Source organism: Octopus bimaculoides, chromosome 1, assembly GCF_046866305.1.
Source record: "Octopus bimaculoides isolate indiv1 chromosome 1, ASM4686630v1, whole genome shotgun sequence".
NCBI lineage: Eukaryota > Metazoa > Mollusca > Cephalopoda > Octopoda > Octopodidae > Octopus > Octopus bimaculoides.
The window spans coordinates 80,646,103-80,666,766 of NC_142928.1; the positions used below are offsets into that span (position 1 = coordinate 80,646,103).

Below are 20,664 nucleotides of genomic sequence, written 5' to 3' on the forward strand. Positions count from 1 at the left end.
ATACTAACAGCCCCACCACCACTCCACCATCCACCCTTTTCCTTTCTGCTACTCATTATCTGAACTCTTTGCTATTTAGTAACTACACTTCCACCAAATCATCACCAACAGCTAGATTCTATAGTCCCTGAAAACCTTCATCACCACAGACTCCTTTTATTACATCTGAAATATTACAGGCAATGCGAAGCCAATCATAGATTGCTGGTCTGTTCCCGACTGGACTGGTCCAGCCCAGCCACCACCACCAGCAGCTGCAGCAGAGTGTGAGGAGAGTTAGTCCTTCTGTACTGCTTTATTTATTTATAGCATTGATTAGGGGAAATTCTCTACAGATATAACTTCTCTGTTGCTATTTATAGCTGCAAGTATAGTTAGAAAGATGTGTATTTGTGGATAATGAAGCTACTTCTCAAATTGAGTTAATTATAGTTCTGATGCACATTCCCTGCTACTGCTGCTGCTACAAATGCTTCAGTTTTTTTTTATTTTTTATTTAACTCTGTCTTATATTCCAACAACAGACTCTCCTGCAGTTTATTAAAGGATTTTATTGAAATAAATGAAATTGTGTGTGTGTGTGTGTCTTTGACTTGATATTGTGGTAGTTGCAAATAAGTGTCACTGTCATATTAGTAGTGTTCTTCATTTCCAATTTCTCATGAAAACATGTCTGTGCATGGGAAAATATTTCCTTATTTGGTGAGGGTTGGTGACAGGAAGGGCGTCTGGCCATAGACAATCTTTCAACAAATTCTGACCAACACATACAAGCATGATCATTAAGATGATGATGATATATATATAGGGTGCGTAAGATATTTGAGGACAGATTTATGTTAATAAGAAAACAGATATAACAACAGATAACTTTATTTATCAAAAAATGCTATGAGGATAAAAATAAACCTTCTTTTCTATAATGTTATTCAATAAAGCCAACTTCAGCTTCAACAACTGCTTCTATATGAGATCTAAATCATCTACATACTCGAATCAAGTGGTCCTGGTTCATTTTGGACTTTATTCTGACTCTGGCAGCTTTCAAAGAATCTTTGGTGTTATGGGCATATTCATTGACCTCTCTCTCAACAACGTTCCACATGTATTAGTCCAATGTATTGAGATCTGGGGAATTAGGAGGCCAAAAGTTAGAGTTTATGTGATCATGAAAATTTTCAGCCATCTATTCCTGTGTTACTAGAGCCATGTGTGATAGTGCAGAGTCTTACTGAAACACATATGGCCTTCCATTGCATAAACTGTCTATCCAGGGTTTAACAATTATTTCCAGGACCTCAATATAGGCAGCAGAGTTAACTCTAAGACCTTGTGGAAAGAAGTTAGGAGGCATCACATGTCCTTCATTGCTGACAACCCTTAAAACCATAACAGTTGCAGGAAATTTTGTATGCATAACACTTGGAACTTCAGAAAGGTCTACACATAGCCATCTGTCATTTCTTCTGTTAACTTTTTGATCTTGGCCGAAGTTTTTCTCGTTTGAGAAAAACCAAATCAAATCTTCTTCTGCTGGATTTTTCAGTTTGTTTAAGAGCCTTTTAGATCTGATGTAGTGATTTTCTTTTGCTTTTTCTGACAAATTGACCTTTCCTCATCATATGAGACTTGTAGCTGATGCCTTCGTGGACAACATTTCTGACTGTTCCTTCTGACACATGGAGATCTTTTGCAGTTGACCTCATGGACTTTCTGGAATTTTAATCAAGTCTGTTGAACTTGCTGGATAAATTCAGGTGTTCTGATGATTTCAGAGCGTTTAGAATGCTTTTTCTGCTTTGATACTGGTGATATGTTTCCATCTTCAGTCTCTAGCTCCTTACAAACTTTGTAGACAAAAGATCTGGCAACTTTTAAAAATCGAGATATTTCTAAATCACTATGCTCAGCCTCTATAACCACAATAACAGCATGCCTCTTCATTTCTTGAGTAAGCTGAGGGTCTGCTGTTATTATTTTCTGAAACAAAGATTATACAGAATTAGCAAAAGATGCAGCAATGACCCAAAAAAGGTATGTCCTCAAATACCTTACACACCCTGTATGTATGTGGTCTCGAGCATGGCTGTAAAATTAAGAAGTTCACTTGGTAACCACATTATCTCAGTTTCAGTCCCCTTATGTAGCACTATGACAACATGTTTTATTATTGTCACAGGTTGACTGACTTTGGTAGATGGAAACTATGCAGAAGCCTCCCTATGTGTGTGTGTGTGTGTGAGTGCATGAACACACAAATCTGAGTTTGTGGTTGTCTCTCACTGCTTGACAACCAGTGTTAGATTGTTTATGTCCCTATAACTTAGCAGTTTAGCACAAATTATCCCAATACTTATTTGGGATGTATCTCAGTATGACTGTAATCCAATGACTGAAGCTAGTGGAAAAAACAAAAGAATGCACAAACACATATAATTGCATGTCTGGTCAAGGAGAAATGTTATTTTACTTGGAAACAAGTGAAGGTATCCACCTGTAGAAAATCTGACTCCAACAAATTCCATCTGACCCATGCAGTCCTGGAAAAGTGGACATTAAAATAACTACAATACATCAGTATATTTAACAGCAGTAATCAAAAAATTTTTTGTGTCTATTACTTCAAGTAAATCTCTCATACCAAAGCCAGTCATTATAAAACAGAGCTCATTTTGTATATCAAGACTCATGTGTCTATTTATATCAATTTTGTTAAGCCTAGAAAATCAGAATTAACTTCCCTCTCAATTTTGCTAAGTTATACAAGTTGAATGATTAACATTTCCTTGTATGGTTATTCCTTATTAGTAAAAGGAGTACAAACATTCAGTAATTTTTATTATGCATTTATGATTTGTTTGTATGTATTTTCTTGTAGTTTGATCTAACAAGTTTTTAATGTTATTACATTTAAGAATCAGTGTTTCCACAGCATGGTAATATTCATGGTAAAACTTACTCTGTTGACACATTTCTTTTACAATTAGGAAATTTTTTCTGTTAACATACATTTTCTTTTATCTGTAAAATAATGTTGTTTTTAATTTCCATTATACTTTGCACTGAAAAAAAAAATGATATGCATGATCATAGGTTTTTGACAAAATAGATCAAATGAAGTAAACTAAATTGCTGTTTTAAGAACATTTCTGGTTGTCAAATGTCTCCTTGAAAAAAGTATAGATGATTTAGTTGAGTAATAGAAGCAAACCTCAGAGCACTTTCATTAGCTGTTTCACCTGATGTTGAAACAATGAAGCAGGACTTCTGCCACAGAAATGATTTACTTGAAATCACTGGTTACAGCTGCAATCATGTAGAATGGTTTGTTTGGGAAGCCAAAGGATAGGAGCCATTAGGATTTACTGATTTTGGTTCAGAAAATATATAACATCAAATCTTACTTGTCATTAAAGCATAGTTAAAATATTTCAATAATCTTATTAAAAGCAATTTTTGAAATGAAACGTGATATTTTCTTAGTGGATATTTGACATTTTAATATTAACCTGATAAATTAAAAATTTTAATCAATTCTGATATATATGACCACTCGAGTACACACTGTAGAACACTTGGCATTAGAAACCATGCCAAAACAGACTTTGGAGCTATGGCTGTCTTAACAATATTACTAGAAGTCACTGGTTGTAGCTGCAATCATGTAGAATGGTTTGTTTGGGTCACCAAAGGATAGGAGTCATTAGGACATACTGATTTTGGTTCAGAAAATATATAACATCAATTCTTACTTGTTGTCATTGAGAATACTTAAAATATTTCAATAATCTTTTTAAATGCATTGGGCCCTATAGTATTTATTTAGTAACAGCATACAGAGATCAGAATTGGGCCCCTGGGCAACTTACTCAGTGTGCCCATGCCTTAAGATGGCACTGATTGGAGCTTGACACACTCCTCTTAGCTGTCGGATCCTGTCAATGCTAAATGATGGTAACTCATTTATTTGATATCAGAGCAAGTTTAGAACACAGATCGATAATAACATAGTGTTCCTAGATACATGTGGCTAGAGCACACAGCTGGTTACAGTCTGTTTTCATTTGATTTGTAATCAGAACAATGTATTTACTGAATATTGTAGACAAAACAAAATTAAGATCCCTGAAAAGTCATATTTCACACTCACTTTCAGTTTGATTATGTCTCATGAAAAATGTATACAGATTACACTTGAAATAGTATTTTTCTTTCAAAATTCTGGCCATAACTTGCATATATAGTTTTGCACATGGTTATATTATGCTGTTATTATCAGTTCAGTGCATTTATAATTTTTTTCCATTTGAAGAAATGATTCAGGTTTGAAAAGATTAATTGATAAATGATAATACAAAAAAAGTTTTTGATTCATCATTATCATAATCATCATTGCTTAATATCTACTTTTCCATGCTTGCATGGGTAAGACAGTATTTGTTGAGTCAGATTTTCTACAGCTGTTGCCTTTCCTATTTCCAAACAAGGCAGTATTTCCCCATGACTGGATAATTTTTTCATGGACTATTGGAAACAAACAACACTGCTTGTATGATACTCGTTTGCAATTATCACCTGATGTCCAGACAAGGGTACATATAAACACACACACACACACGCACACACATATATTTATGTATGACAAGCTCCTTTCAGTTTTCATACACCAAATTTACTTATAAGGCTTTGGTTGACCCAGGGCTATAGTAGAACATGGTTGGGAAGCAAGCTTCTTAACCTCACAACTACACTTACACCAATTAGAAATAATAATCAATGATTTATAAAACAATAAAATCCGAGACAACTATTGATATTCTGTGTCAATGAAAACTAATTTCTATATAAATGGGTTAGAAAGCTATGTTGACTATGACAGGACTTGTTTTTTATTAATTTTTTTTAAGGTTTCTTTCTTCTTCAACTTCACCTGTACATTGACATCATTTCCTTTCACATTCTTTTATTCTGCTACAATTTCTTGGCAGACAAGTTCTTAACCAAAATTTCCGTAGTAGTATGAAATGTTGGGGCATACCAACAGATGGTTCTTACACCATTTTGTATTTAGTCATAGACAGTGATTTAGCTTGCATCAGGCCTCATTTCGGGTACACCGAATTGACAAGGCACAAAAATGATGGATCATCGATGTCTATCACTCCTGAATGAGACCAGATGTAAGTTATCTCATTTTTCTATGATTTTTAGGTATTTTAACACCAGGTGAATTGACAAGAATGCATTCTCTTATGGCTATAAGCACAGCCTATCCACAAACTAGTAAAACACATACCTTGTGTATGTGAGTTTGATATTGTTTATGTCTCTCAAGCTGTTTTTAATTCATATTTGAATATGTGTATGTGTGCGTGTCAGCCTTAACTTACAATGCCAAACATTGTCACTTGACACTAACACACAGATTTTGCAGGGAACTTACAAAAATTTCTTAGACCAATCATGTGAGTATCCTCTACCAATCAAATTCTATTCAAGACATATACTAATTTGAGCCATAAACTCCCTATAAAAATAAGGCAAGCTTCAAGCACTAATCACAAGCAAGACAGCTGCGACATAAGCCATGTCTTTGTAACTGAACATATTGAAAATCAGTGTAAACTGCGAAACCAGTTAAAGCTTTTAAATATATTAATAAAAAATATTTTAACTATTCTCAGTGCATTTTCAATTTCTAGTTAAATTGGACACGTAACTCAGCTTGCGAAGACTTATTGGGGCAAGCGAAAGCGAATTTGTGATGGCACCTGTGCCCAGCATCGCCTTTCTGGCACTTGTGCCCGCGGCATGTCTAAGGATTTTCGAGTGAGATCGTTGCCAGTGCCCCTGGACTGGCTCTTGTGCAGGTGGCACATAAAATACACCATCTTGAGCATGGCCGTTGCCAGTACCGCCTGACTGGCCTTCTTGCCGATGGCATGTAAAAGCACCCACTACACTCTCTGAGTGGTTGGCGTTAGGAAGGGCATCCAGCTGTAGATACTCTGTCAAATGCTGTGCGTGAGAAAACCCAGCAAGCCAAGTGAGATCTAAACCTAAGGCCTCAGCCAGTCCACTTAGGCGTACCTTCCTTCCTTCATTGGACACTAAACCCCACTTGCGAAGACCTGTTGAGGCAAGTGAAATCGAAATCGAGTTAAATTGGACACTAAACTCCACTTGCGAAGACCTGTTGAGGCAAGTGAAATCGAAATCGAGTTAAATTGGACACGAAACTCAGCGTGCGAAGACTTATTGGGGCAAGTGAAAGCGAATTTGTGATGGCACCTGTGCCCAGCATCGCCTTTCTGGCACTTGTGCCCGCGGCATGTCTAAGGACTTTCGAGCGAGATCGTTGCCAGTGCCCCTAGACTGGCTCTTGTGCGGGTGGCACATAAAATACACCATTTTGAGCATGGCCGTTGCCCGTACCGCCTGACTGGCCTTCGTAGGATTTTCGAGCGAGATCGTTGCCAGTGCCCCTGGACTGGCTCTGGTGCGGGTGGCACATAAAATACACCCTTTTGAGCGTGGCCGTTGCCAGTACCGCCTGACTGGCCTTCGTAGGATTTTCGAGCGAGATCATTGCCAGTGCCCCTGTACTAGCTCTTGTGCGGGTGGCACATAAAATACACCATCTTGAGCGTGGCCGTTGCCAGTACCGCCTGACTGGCCTTCGTGCGGGTGACACGTAAAAGCACCCGCTACACTCTCTGAGTGGTTGGCATTAAGAAGGGCATCCAGCCTTAGAAACTCTGCCAAATCAGATTGGAGCCTGGTGTAACCATCTGGTTTCACCAGTCCTCAGTCAAATCGTCCAACCCATGCTAGCATGGAAAGCGGACGTTAAACGACAATGATGATGATGATGATATATATATATATATATATATATATATATATATATATTCATTTTGACTTGAAGAAGTTAAAGCTATAAATAATAGCATGTAAATAGTGTTTAAAAAAACTTTAGATAGAAAACTCAAAAGCTACTTTTCAACTTTCTATCCAAAGGGTTTTTTAAACTCAATATTTACATGTTATTATTTAGAGCTTTATTTATCATATTTATCATCATTTAACATCTGCTTTCCATGCTGGCATGGGCTAGACAGTTTAACAGGAGCTGGTTTGGCAGAAGACTTAACAAGCTTGACTGTCTGTTTTGGCATAGTTCTTTCTAACACCAATCACCCTGCAGAGTGGACTGAGTGCTTTTTATGTTGCACCAGCACAGGTAAGGTCAGTTTTGGCAAGTGAAACCTAGGTATATAGAGAGGTGAGAGACTACAGGATATCAATAATGATGATACATTGCCAAGTGTTCCAAGTTGATAAAACTTCCCTGTCAATCTACTGCTCTCACTTTCCCATCACAGTGTCTATAACAAGGGATTGCATCTGCTCAGTATCAGATACCACCATCACATTGTAATGCTAGATCTTGAAATGTCTCATTTGTAAATCCACTAAGCATTTTGCCAGAGTATAATATGAAGCTAAATTTGGGCTCACAACATTGGTTTATAGCATATTAGTGAATGATTTTGATTTTGTATTCCTGATCCTAAAGCTATTTCCCTATATTTAAATATAATGTTTTATTTATTTTATTATATTACAGATTCTGTGTCTCTGAAAGATTGCTCACAATCAGTTCCAGATGAGATTAAATGGCAGTGTTTTTCTCCTGTATATTTTTACCGCCACGTGTTCACACCAGCGTTCTTCCTCAACTCTGTCCATGATCGATGGTACCTCAATCAAGCATTGGACATTACTTGTGATTTTAAGAAATGTTCTTCAAGTGATATCAAGTATATATCTGATATTAAATCAAGTCTTTTAGACATTGTAAGAGAGATATTTACCTCTCACAAAGATGGGCGCTATTTGACTGCTTGCCCTGTACATAGTGTTCTAGTCAACAGATTTTACTCCCAACCTCTTGCAGGACATATATCACCACAGAAAGCTATAGGAGATTGGTATTTTGGGAGAATATCTTCAACTACAAAAATTATTCCAAGAGAAGATATCCGTGAAGCAATATCTGTCTGTTACAAGTATTTCAACGAAGAAGAAAACACTTTGATGTAATAAAATGCTTGTTGCGTTCTGTTTTTAAAAAACTAATTTAATAAACTGGACTGTTACATGTTCCTGCAAAAAAAAAAAAAATGGGGGCCAAAATAGTATTTATGGGTATCAAACTCTGCCAATATTAAAAAAAGAACTAATCATAAAATGATAATATAAAATCAAATTTTTAAAAAAAGATGGCAGAAAAGTGTCATTAAAACACTCCATATCATGAGAAAATTGTGACTCCAAATTTTTCTGTGTGAATGTTGAACTGGGTATATATATATTTATAAAGAGTGAAGTAAAAAAGAAGTGTACACCGTTTATTTTTATTCTGTTCACTTTTTGAGTTTATTTAGTCTTTTTTTCCAAGTTTTTTTTATCATTATTTGACTTGTTTCAAGTATCTTAATTTAATGAAAAGAAATTAATTTTTATACTGTGTTTATTTATTTTTCATTTCATAAAATTTACCATACATGAAATGAAACTGGAAATAAAAATTAAGAAAATGAACAAAAACATGTTATTAATTTCAGTTTTCATTGTTCACAAAGTTTTTTCTTAAATATTAAAAAAAAATTTAATGTGATTGTTTTATAATTTGAATTCTTAATCACATGTTTTGTTGTGCTTTTATTTTCAAGCATTCACTACATATTATTTAGTCTAAATTTGACACTTTAAGAGTTTCTGGGAATTTTGTGTTTGATCTGCTCACTGACTTTTTTTTTTGTTTTTCAAACTGAATCTTCTCACCATTTTTATAGGTCATTCAGCCTTTGATAGTCAGGAAACAATACCCTAGAAATCAAGAATGAATCATCAAAGCCATTTTAATGACAAAACCATTCATTTGTCTAACTACACTTGAAATGGATTTTTAAACTGTCTTGAAGCCCCCACCCCAAGCATCATTCCTAAATTAGGTTAATTTTGTTTCAGAAATGGATTGCCACTGCTTTTGCTAGTTTACCTAATATTTTTTTTTTTTGAAGCTAAAAGTTCATTCTGTCAGTGTGTTGTAGAAATATTCCTTAGAAAAATTTCATACCATACACCTGAAGAATATTGTGAAGAACTTGCTGCGGTGGTAGAGTGAAACTTTAGCTTTAAATAAATAAATGAACTTATATGCTATACATAATCTTTATTGTTTTGTTTACACACACACACACATATATCATCACCACCATTTTATTTCTGTTTTCCCATGATTGCATGTGTCGGACAGGCCCTCTTCCCCATTATTTCTCATTTATTTCTCATCACTTGTTTGCATTCTTTGTCATTTCTTTTGTGAGCTTCATCATCTTGAAATCAACTTTATCATCTCCCTGCTTCCATTATCTTATTTTTCCACAGGCTCCATCCAATTGAATCACTTGACACTTCACCCAACTGTCATCTGCCATATTCATCAACTGTCTGTACTAGCACAATTTTCTCTCTTCTACATTACAGCTGATTCCTCTTACACTCAGTTTTTCCTCTTTCACCTCATTTGTACTTTGTTGTTCTGGCATTGCTAATGTTACTCATTCAGCAGAGCATACTAACAATGAGCACACTCACTTCATTTCTATATATCTTTCACACATCTTTCACCCTCATTGTTTATATTTCTCTACAGTACAAGACTTGCTCTTCACTCAGAGGCAGAATCCCTTTCTTGCAAACACTGTTGATAGTTCTCTGAACTTCTTCCTTGTAGTTTTTATACTGACTACTATACTTTCACCACATCCATCTCCATTGCTGATTAGTCACCTAAGTAATAGAAGCTATCAACTGCTTCTTGGCATTTGAAAGAATTCATTCCATGATACTCTTACTGCTTGTTTCTATGCACAGGGTTACATATGCAATCCTTCTGTTATCTTCCCTCTGATCCTACAGCATCTCTTGCACAGCAATAGTTTACATTAGGTACTTAATATAGAGTTCCTACCTCCTCCTCCTCCTCCCTTCTGCATATTGAGTACGGCCACTTTCCTGATGGCAGTAGAGGTATGTATTGTTTTCAGCTGCACCTACTTTTCTTAGTGACAGTCAACTACAGAGTGAACCACCCTGTCTAAAGTCTTCTGCAGGTCAACCATAATAGATTGCACTTGGATAAGAAGTGTTTATTCTTTTATTTGCTTCAGTCATTTGACTACGGCCATGCTGGAGCACCACCTTGAAGTGTTTTAGCCGAACAAATTGACCACAGGTCTTATTTTTTAAGCCTAGTATTTATTCTATCAGACTCTTTTGCTGAACTGCTATGTTATGGGGACGTCAGCACAACAACACCAGTTGTTAAGCAGTGATGGGGAGTGGGGAAGACATGTAGAATTCTGCATTGATGGTGTGACCTTTGGCAGTATGAGGAGCACTCTTTGTCCCAGAATCTTTCCAGCTGACTTCTGGGTTTGAAACTTCTTGAGACATGGTGTGCTGCGATGGCCCCACTCGATTGATTGCTGCTTGGTCTGGGGATCATAATGATGAAGCCAAGTTTCATCTGATGACTAAATTAACTATAAAATCAGTCTCTTCCATGGCAAACTGGTCCAAAATCACCTTTGATGTTGTCACTGATATACTTCTGATCAGTGTTCAGGCATTTTGGCACCCATTTTGTGGAAAGCTTTTTCATGTCCAGATTGTTGTGGATGATGTGGCCAACTCTTTTGAAAAAAATCCCCAGAGTCTCAGCTATGACGTTAGTTGCAATCGGATGGTCCCTGAGAATCATGACATGCACAGCATCGCCTTTTTCCTCTGTGGTTGCAGAAGTTAGCTATCCTGACCAGGGTTCGTCTGTGACCTTGAAATGACCAGTCTGAACCTTGACACAGATTTTCACTGTGAAGTAGTATGATGGGCAGCCATCCTTCAAGACTTCATTTTGCCATGGATTTCCACTGTTCCTTTGCCTTGTTAAAAGAGGAACTTTATGATCGCTTGTGCTTCAATTTTACCAAAATCCACTGTAGGAGCTGCCATCATGCATTAAATCTGCAAAAAAAAGAAAGAAGATATAATGTATACCATCATGATTTTTTGCATATTTTCTCCTAAATAGTTGTTCTACTTCCCCTGTAAATGTAACAGCTCTACCCTTTCACAATACTCTTAAAACCAGGAACTTTTCAGCACTCCCTCATATTTACATCTTTTTTTATGTACATTTATCCCCTTAGCATTTAAACCAGCCATATTTGGTCCAAACTTGTTTTATATTCAAACTGACCAGATCTGGCCTCTCACATTCTAAAAATAAACAATCGTATCATCAAAGTCTCAAAGTTACAAGGTAATGCATGATAAATTCAAATCAATGTGAATAAAAAGCATTACTTTTTAAAAAGTAATCTGAATGCTAAAGGATTAAAGTTTGGTAATCAAAAAAGCAGTAGTTTAGATATTGAAGATTTTCAGCAAAGGAGAATTGATCAATGAAAAAGATACTTTTGTATAATGTGTTTTAGAATGCTGCTGATTAGATATAAGAGCAGGAGTCCATGTTTAGAAATATCTGGACATTGTTCTGAAAGTTGATAAAGGTATGCTAGCTCATTACTCTAGAGGGATTATGATACAATCTCTTGCAATGTTTTCTATAAATAAACTTGAGTAGAAGCAGACAAGAAAATGCATCACAATGTCAGGTCATTGATTGAAAGTTTTCTGAGAGAGGATTTATTGACTGAGTGGATAGTTTACTTAGCTGCATGTTAAAACATTGTTGATGGAAGCATATTAAACAAGATAGAGGGAAATAGACCAGAGTGAAGCATATCTTTATTTTCTTTCTTGTTCTGATCTTGGTTATCCATATGTAAAGTAAAACCAAGTTGTTGACATCTTTTTGGTCCTTAATAGGGCTGGTGGTATTGATGATGATGATTTTTACAGCCTAGCAAGGAAGGTACAGATGCATTGGACAATCTATTCAGAGCCTGGTTAAAAGAGGTTAACGCCTGCTCCGAAGTAAGAATCAAATATCTTTGATATTGTTATAACTATTTTAAGCATATTGAGTTTGTAAAAAAGGTCACAGGATATAGTAAGGCCTAACATATAATAGGGAAGTTGATAAAGAATCTGGATGTCTGATGAGAGCTGCCACTTAGCATTCATCTCATAATAGTTCATTTAAAGGTTGCAAGGAAATTAAGGATTGTGTTATCTCCGCATGAGTGCATAGTGATGTTTATTAGGGATTTTCATTATTTTGGGTCATCGCATAAATGATGCGGTTTTTTTTCAATTGCATGAACTAAAAGTCGAAGGGGGACAGGATAAACTACTTGCATTAACTTGCTATAAAAGCATGTAGTAATTTTACCTTGTTTTTTTATTCTTAGTGCAAGTTTTGAAGAGTGCAGTTCGATTTTAACAGTTATTTTCAAAGCTATAATGGAAGTGACAAATTCAGCATATTTTGCTTTATAAGTCCAGTAAAGGCAACAATGCAATGGAAAGTGCAAGGAATATTTATGCAGTATATGGGGATCAGACAGTAAGCGTAAGCCAATGTCAACGGTGGTTCCAGAAATTCTGAGCAGGAAACTACAGCCTAAAAGATGAGCCTCATCTTGGAAGATCTATAGAGCTCAATGAGGACATCTTGCGAACCTTGGTAGAACAAAATCCCATCGTAACTGTTGAGGAACTAGCAGAGAAGCTTGGATTTGATCATTCAACCATTTATCAATACCTGCGTGCCATCAGAAAAGTCAGCAAATTGAACCAGTAGGTTCTTCACAAGCTTTCCAAGTCTAATCATACACAGAGTGAATGTGTTCTCGTCTTTGCTGTCACGTTTCATGAATGAACCTTTTTTGGACTGAATAGTGACTGGTGACAAGAAATGGGTTCTCTATAAAAATGTCAAGCACCAAAGACAGTGGGTAAGGAAAGGAGAAACACTGGCACCCCAGACTAAAGGTCTTTACCCACGTAAGGTGTAGTTATCTGTTTGGTGGGATATGAAAGGTTTTGTCCACTTTGAACTTTTAAACCTAAACCAAACAATAACAAAGGAGAGCTACTGTGGGCAGCTTGAGTAGCTTAAGTCAGCACTAGAAGTAAAATGACCAGCTTTGGTTTCAAGACGAAAGGTGTTCTTCCAACAGGATAATGCTCAGCCACATACAGCAAGGATGACATTCCAAACGCTGGAGCAGTTTCAATAGGAAATGATGCCCCACCCACCATATTCACCAGACATTGCCCCATCTGATAATCATTTATTCCGCAGTCTTCAAAATCATTTGGACGGAAAAAATATGAATTCTGTAGATGAGATCAGAACAGTACTAGAGGAGTATTTTTCATCACAGACAAGTGAATTTTGGAAGAGGGGCCTTGCAAGCCTACCAGATAGCTAGAAGAGCATTGTAGAAAATGAAGGAGAATATATTTTAGATTAAAAAAGAACTCTGTTTATCTTAATTTTGAAAAATAAAAGAAGTATTAAAAAAAACTGCATTATCTATGGGATGACCCAATAGTAATGAAAAGGAGACCATAAAGGAAACAAGTACTTCAGGAAAAGAATTTAAGGCAGTGAAGAATTGAGAGAGTATTTTTAATACAAAGGAGTAAAATGAAAAGAACTTAAGTCCATGACCCCACAGGTAAAATGAATTTACCCTGCAAGTTTATCAAAGATTTTTCAAATATCAAATATGACATTCTTACTATGATATAAATTTCTAGAGAGACTATTTGTGAGAAAAAAAATCATAGACCAACCTGTTTGTAATCTGTATTGGTGGACAATAAAGCAAAAGAGAGAAAATATTAATGCATTTTAGGAGATGAGTGTTGATTTGAAAAGAACCAAATTACCCCAGTAATTCTGACCTATTCATATCTTAATCCATCTTTCTCATATATGTTAGGAGTCTTCATCTCCTGTAATATCTTAGAAGTTTTATATGTACAGCATTACTAAAATCACATGAGAGACTTACTCTGTAGAGCCAAGTTGCCTTGAGCAACTGTTGGTATTCAACAATATCTAAATATACTTCACACTAAGGTTATTTACCTCTATCTTATATGACACACTTCCAGCATTCTAATATGCAGCAAAGAAAACTATCCATTCAGTCAATATATTGTCTTTTATAGAGACATTGTAATGTATTTTCTTCTTTATTTCTACTCCTCATAACGTTAATAAATGTTGCTCTTCAGAACCAATCCTCTTCTCATTTATTGAAATCTATTTATTAAACTCACTTCTAGACAGTGGGTTGGCAGCATTATTAGAGTGTTGGAAAATATGCTTTATGGCTATTTATATTCTCTTTATATTTCTTTTGGCTCTTTATATTCTGAGTTTAAATCCAATGAAGGTCAGCTTTGCCTTCAGAGGGTTGATAAAATGCAGTATCTGGTCAAGTACTGGAGTCAATGCAAATGATTAGCCTCCTCCCTTCAAAATTGTTAACTTTCTAAGAATTATACCTTTTAGAACTTCCAACTCTCCAATTTGTCAAGCTCCAAATTATCTGAAAAAATCTTATCTGCTATCTCTATTTCTCTGATTTGAAAGTTCACACCCCACCAAACATCACTTGTTGCTTTTTTTACATACTTTCAGCTGAATGTCTTACATTTTTTCCCTACATACTGTCTAAAGAAATAGATTATTGCGTACATTTATAAACAACCGTCTAAAATTATCATTAACTTTTTTGTTACAACATTTCTGTTGAAATATGTTGCCTTTATCTGAATTATTTTGAAAATAACAAAAAAACATTAAGTAATTGTCATTTTTTAAGCTGGACCTTCAATTCACATGAAATTTTGATGGAAAGTTTTTATGTAGATTACTTTAAAATAGAATTGTCTCAGGTGAATGTGTCAAAGTGTTTAAGTGAAGTTTTCTCTCCTATTCCTTCAACATTCAACACTTTTTTCTCTTTCTTTTCAGAATTCTGCAGTGAAAGTACATTTAGCTGATTTGTTATAAGCATTGTCATTGTAAATGTTCTAATGCTCAATCAAATTGGCATGAAACACAGCCTTTTGACTACATGCACTTACTTAGTGCACTTTATATTTTAAAAAATTGATATATAATTAGACCTACATAAAATTTTGATAAACTATGTACATGATGTCATGTATAAATTTAGCTGACATAGTTTAAATAATACACATGTAATTTCCTTAAGTACTTTAGAAGGCACAATAAGAGACTTTTTAAATCAGATGAATAATGTGACAAATGTTGAAAAATATTTCACAAATTTTTGAAGTAGGGCAATAGAGGCCAATGGAATATTCACCCTTCCTTATAAAGTCAAGTAGTTTTGAGAATATCAAATTGTATTAAATAGCCTAAAATATATAAGAAGTAGTATTTAAAGTCAGTTTATGACAGACTTTAAACTAAAGCTGCAATTTCCTGAACAATATACTCATTTGCCATTTCCTCTATATCTTTTCATTAATTCCCAGATTAACATCTTTTCATTCTCTTCTCCAAAAACTTAGAATGAATTCACTATTATTACTGTTTTATCTTGAAGCTGATTGAGAGTATAGGGTGTCAGCTGAAGTAGTTGATTGTGTGTATCTCATCACTGGCAGTGCTTTGTACTCAGTAACAAAGACACTTAAATTATCAATGGGTCAATCCATTTACAACCAGGCTCATTTTACCACTTAACCAAATGCACATTTTACTGCTCAAATAGTGGAAGTATTAAGTAACTGATGAGTGTTTCATTAACTTGCAATGCTGGGATCAGGTTTTCTCTTGTGCACAAGCTATGACAGACTGGTATCCTATCCTGATACAGGAATATCTCCCTTACTCTTTGAAAACTGGGTTAAGTTCCAGTACTACGAAGCTTTCCAAAAATGGCCAACAATGAAACAAAAAAAAACCTTTTAATCATAGGCATGGTTATGTGGTTAAGAAGTTCGTTTCTTAATCACATGTTTCAGATTCAGTCCCATTGTATGGCACCTGAGGCAAATGTATTCCACAATAACCCTGGGGTGACCAAAGTTTATTGTGTTGTGTGTGCATGTGCGTGTGTGTGTGTGTGTGTATTAACATCACATGATAGTTGTAAATAGACCCCACTGTCATTCAAGTGGTGTCCTTTGTTTCCAATCTTCCATGGAAACATGTCTAGCCATGGGAAAGAATTACCTTGCTTAGAAACAAGTGAGGATTGACAATCAGAAGAGCATATGACCATAGAAAAACTGTCTCAATGAATTCCATCTGATGCATACTAGCATTGAAAAATGGACATCAAAAACTATGTTGATGACATGTATAGATTAAGAAAAAGGAGGCAGTCAAACTTCTGACTACCTCTTTTTTCTTAATATACAGCATCTGTACATTACTTCAAACAATCTATCTATCTATCTATCTATCTATCTAGCTATCTCTCTCTCTCTCTCTCTATATATATATATATATATATATATATATATATATATATAATGATGATGATGATGATGATGATGATGATGATGATACAGTAGTAGCCCAAATTAGAGGACGAAAATAAAGATTGAAGAAATTTATGTTTCTACTTCATTTTTCCGAATGGGATTTTTACTGTATATACTTTAAAGTATCTTCATTATTTACAATAAATTTTGTAGGAAGTGATTAATAACTAAATAATTTATAATAGAGAAAATGTTTATTTGAAAGTTACAAGATGGACAAAATTGGAGAACATATGGCATAAAATTAAAAAAGTAAAAAAACCTGGCAACACTCTAACTGAAATAAACTAAGTTAACCTAACAGTGTGAAGATTTATATGGAACAGCAGTGAATTAACAAGCATGGAAAGCTAAAATAAAGTTGATGAAAGCCTCAGGAAGTGAGTGGTCACATTGAAAAAAGAAGGAATGGCAATTTCTGCTATCACCAGAGACATTAATAGATCAAAGAGTGTTGTTTCAAGAATACACAAGCTTTATGAAAAAACACTCTTGTTTGTGTTATTAGAAAAACAAGGGAGATCACAGAAAACAAATGTTCAACAAGACTGTGTGAGTCAGAGGCTGTTGTTAAGAGATTGTTTCGATACTGCTGCAGGAATTTCTTGCCAAGTAAATTGTGATTATGAAATGAATGTGGCTTGTTGTTTGAAGAAAGTCAAACTTCATGCCCATTCCCCGACCATTAAACCTCTTATCAATATGAAGAACTGAAAAGTGAGGTTAGTTTTTGCCAATAGGCTCATACTTTGGACAGATGACAACTGGTCGTGACTGTTCTGTGACAAAAACAAGTTCAATCTGATTGGCTTTGATGGCAGACAGTACATGAGATGTCATAAAGGTGAAAGATTGTTCCCTAAATGCATGAAGAAATCGGTGAAGTTTGGAGGTGGGGCATGACTTCTGCAACTGGTGTTAGGCCTTTGATCCAGATCCATGGTAATGTGAATGCAGCCATATACAAAAACATTGTTCTGCAGCATGTTGTGCCAGCTATGAGATCATCTCCAACTCATCAGTCAATCTTTATGCAGGATAATGCCCCATGGAACAGTACTAAAATAGTTAAGGTGTTTGGAGCTGAAAACATTACTGTGATGTGTTGGACAGCTCAGAGCCCTGAGCTTAATCCCATTGAAAACTTATGGACGATACTTGATAAGATCAGAGAGCACCAACTTGTGAATCTTTCAAGTTTGTGCAAAAACTTTTAGGAAGAATGCTATAAAATTACATCAGAACAATTGGTCAGATCCTGTGGACAGAGATATGCTGAAGTCATTAAAAATAAAGGAATGCTCACGTCTTATTAATATTTTGATGTGGATTGTAAAAATTTCTGGCAAAATTTTGATTTCTTGAATTTTACGTCATGTGTTCTCTAATTTTGTCTATCTTGAATTTTTCAAATAAACATTTTTCTATTAAAAAATATTTAGTTATTAATCACTTCCTACAAAATTTATTGTAACTAAGGAACATACCTTAAAGTATATGCAGTAAAACTTCCATTCAGAAAATGAAGTAGAAATGTAAATATCTTTATTTTTTATTTTCATTCTCTAATTTTGGCCACTACTGTATGTATGTGTATATATATATATATATATATATATATATATATATATATATATATATATAACCAGACTGGAGTCTGGTGCAGCCCTTCAGCTTACCAGCCCTGGTCAAACTATCCAACCCATGCCAACATGGACAATGGACATTAAATGATGATGACGATTATATATATATATATATATATATATATATATATATATATACATGCATACATATATATATTCTTAAATCAGTTGGTAGGTGATTAAAAAACTGCAGATCTTTATATGTTCGGGTGTTAAAAAAAAGACAATAATTAACTGGTTTATGTATTATATTTTACCTATACTAGTAATGCATTTATATGCCTCGTTACTGGGCAATAAAAGGCCAGGTGTAAGACAGCTACATGTTATCATGGACTTGTAATGCAACTGGATGAGAGGTGATTGGTGAAACATTGCTGTGAGTGCTGTGATGGTAGATGCCTATATTAAAAGTAGACAAAAGAACTAATAAGTCAGACCAGAGAATGTTGGTTAACACAAGGGAGCTGGCTCAGAGGTGAGAAGCATGGAAAGACACAGTACTTCAGACCTATCCAGCTGGTTTGAAAAGATTTCTCTTCATAGACCTCTATGATTTATTGAATAGTATTTATGTTGACATTAATCAGATGAAATACAAATATCCTCAGATAGACTTGTAATATATTGCTGTTTACTTTTCTAGAAGTGAAATTATCAGCCCAAATCATTGATCAGATCTACATCGATATCTCTGATTTCAACATTCGTATGCTTCATTATGTAGTAAGTGAACTTGTCCATTGAGAGTTAAGCATCTTGGTCATACTTGATTAAATGATAAGTTATCAGCCCTGACATCTACACTTTCATCTAACTCAACATAAAAAGCTAGATGCTAAGCCAATGACAGGGATGATTTTATTCCTTACTTAAGTATATTGATTATCTATTTTACTACATCTTTCAATAAAAGGTTAAATTAATATTTTGTTTCACAAAATATGTTTCACTCTGAGATGAGAAATGAAGTACACATTTACAAATAGATGTTCATAAATACAAGCATTAAAAATCATTGCATATGGCAGGCCCTACACTTATATAATGTCTTTAATTTCATATTTTTTCTCTTCTTTCATTTATATATATATATATATATATATATATATATACTTTATAATATTTTACTACTAATACACAAAGCATATAAATGCAGGCTCCTTCATTATGAATCTTTTCCATATACAAGAACAATATTTCAGATTGTATATTCTCCCAAAATTTATAAAGTCTGTTATTGAATTGGCTGATTTTGTTCATCCTGACAAATTCTCTTGGTCATTAATTCCCAGTTTATAGCTATCCTATTTAAGAAAGCTTACTGCCTTAGTGGTTTGTTGCAACACTTCATTAATAATTTATATGAATGGTCTCATGTTGAGAACTGATGGAATCCCAAGATATTATATTTATTGGAATTGATATTTTTATCCTATTGTTATCCTATTATTATATATTATATATGTCCTACTCTGCTAGTGGAATAGTGGAAAAGATAAGGTACCTTAAGTCTGGGTGCAGTTATGGCTTTGTGGTTAAGAAGTTCATTTTGTAACTACACTTTCAGGTTCAATCCTACTGTGCAGCCCTTCAACAAATGTTTTTTACCAAAGCCTCAAGCTTTCCAAAGCTTTGTGAATCATCATCATTTCACATCCATGTCCCATGCTAGCATGGGTCAAAGGATTTGACAGTAACTGACAAGTCTAAGGACTGCATCATGCTCCAGTGCCTGCTTTGGCATGGTTTCTGCAACTGGATGCCCCTCCTAACACCAACCAATTTATAGCATGTACTGGGTACTTGCAGCCTGCAAGGCTACAGTCCCAAAGGAAGGGAGCTTTATGCTGAATGAAATTATCAAATGTGAACTATGAGGAAAAATGTTGGTGAGATCGTTTCTATTTTGGGATGGCATGCTAAATTTGATGCAATTCAACATCACTGCCTAATCCTTAGGTGTCTTCAGCAGAGTTCACTGTGTTGCCAGAATTTAAACCAGATATTCAGTCCGTGTATAACTTCCTCTATTCCTTTCAGCGGTCTTGGGGGCCCTGAGCAAGATCACAGATGCTGAAATTCTTCATAGCTAAGCCTTTACAAAAATAGTGACATCTTGTAGTTCACATAATGGGACTTCTAATGTTACAATCTGATAGCCTTCTATTGGACATTATCAAAATGTCTTCTAATGTTATAGAGTACCAAAACACAACACTGTCAGTTCTACTAGTACAGCTCTACATCTTACCTTGTCACGCTATAGCCACAGGAGTGGATGTGTGGTAAGAAGCTTGCTTCCCAACCACATGGTTCCAGGTTCAGTCCCACTGCATGACACTTTGGGCAAGTGTCTTCTACTATAACCTCAGGTCAACAAAACCTTGTGAGTGGATTTGGTGGATGGCAACTGAAAGAAGACCATCGTATATAT

The 20,664-nt window shown here is 35.1% G+C and overlaps 1 protein-coding gene and 1 long non-coding RNA gene across 2 annotated transcripts in view; one reads left to right on the forward strand and one right to left on the reverse strand.

The window, feature by feature from the left end:
* LOC106877088 (uncharacterized) overlaps positions 1-8,613 on the forward strand; it is a 51,586-nt gene extending 42,973 nt beyond the window's left edge. Inside the window, exon 8 of the mRNA XM_014925877.3 lies at positions 7,631-8,613. Within this exon, the coding sequence (XP_014781363.1) occupies positions 7,631-8,106 (476 nt within the window). The 3' untranslated portion in view covers positions 8,107-8,613. The remainder of the gene's footprint in view (positions 1-7,630) is intronic.
* The window catches only part of LOC149137601 (uncharacterized), a 67,639-nt gene continuing 55,346 nt past the window's right edge, over positions 8,372-20,664 (reverse strand). The window contains exon 2 of the long non-coding RNA XR_016242019.1: positions 8,372-11,097. This is a non-coding gene — a long non-coding RNA (uncharacterized LOC149137601). The remainder of the gene's footprint in view (positions 11,098-20,664) is intronic.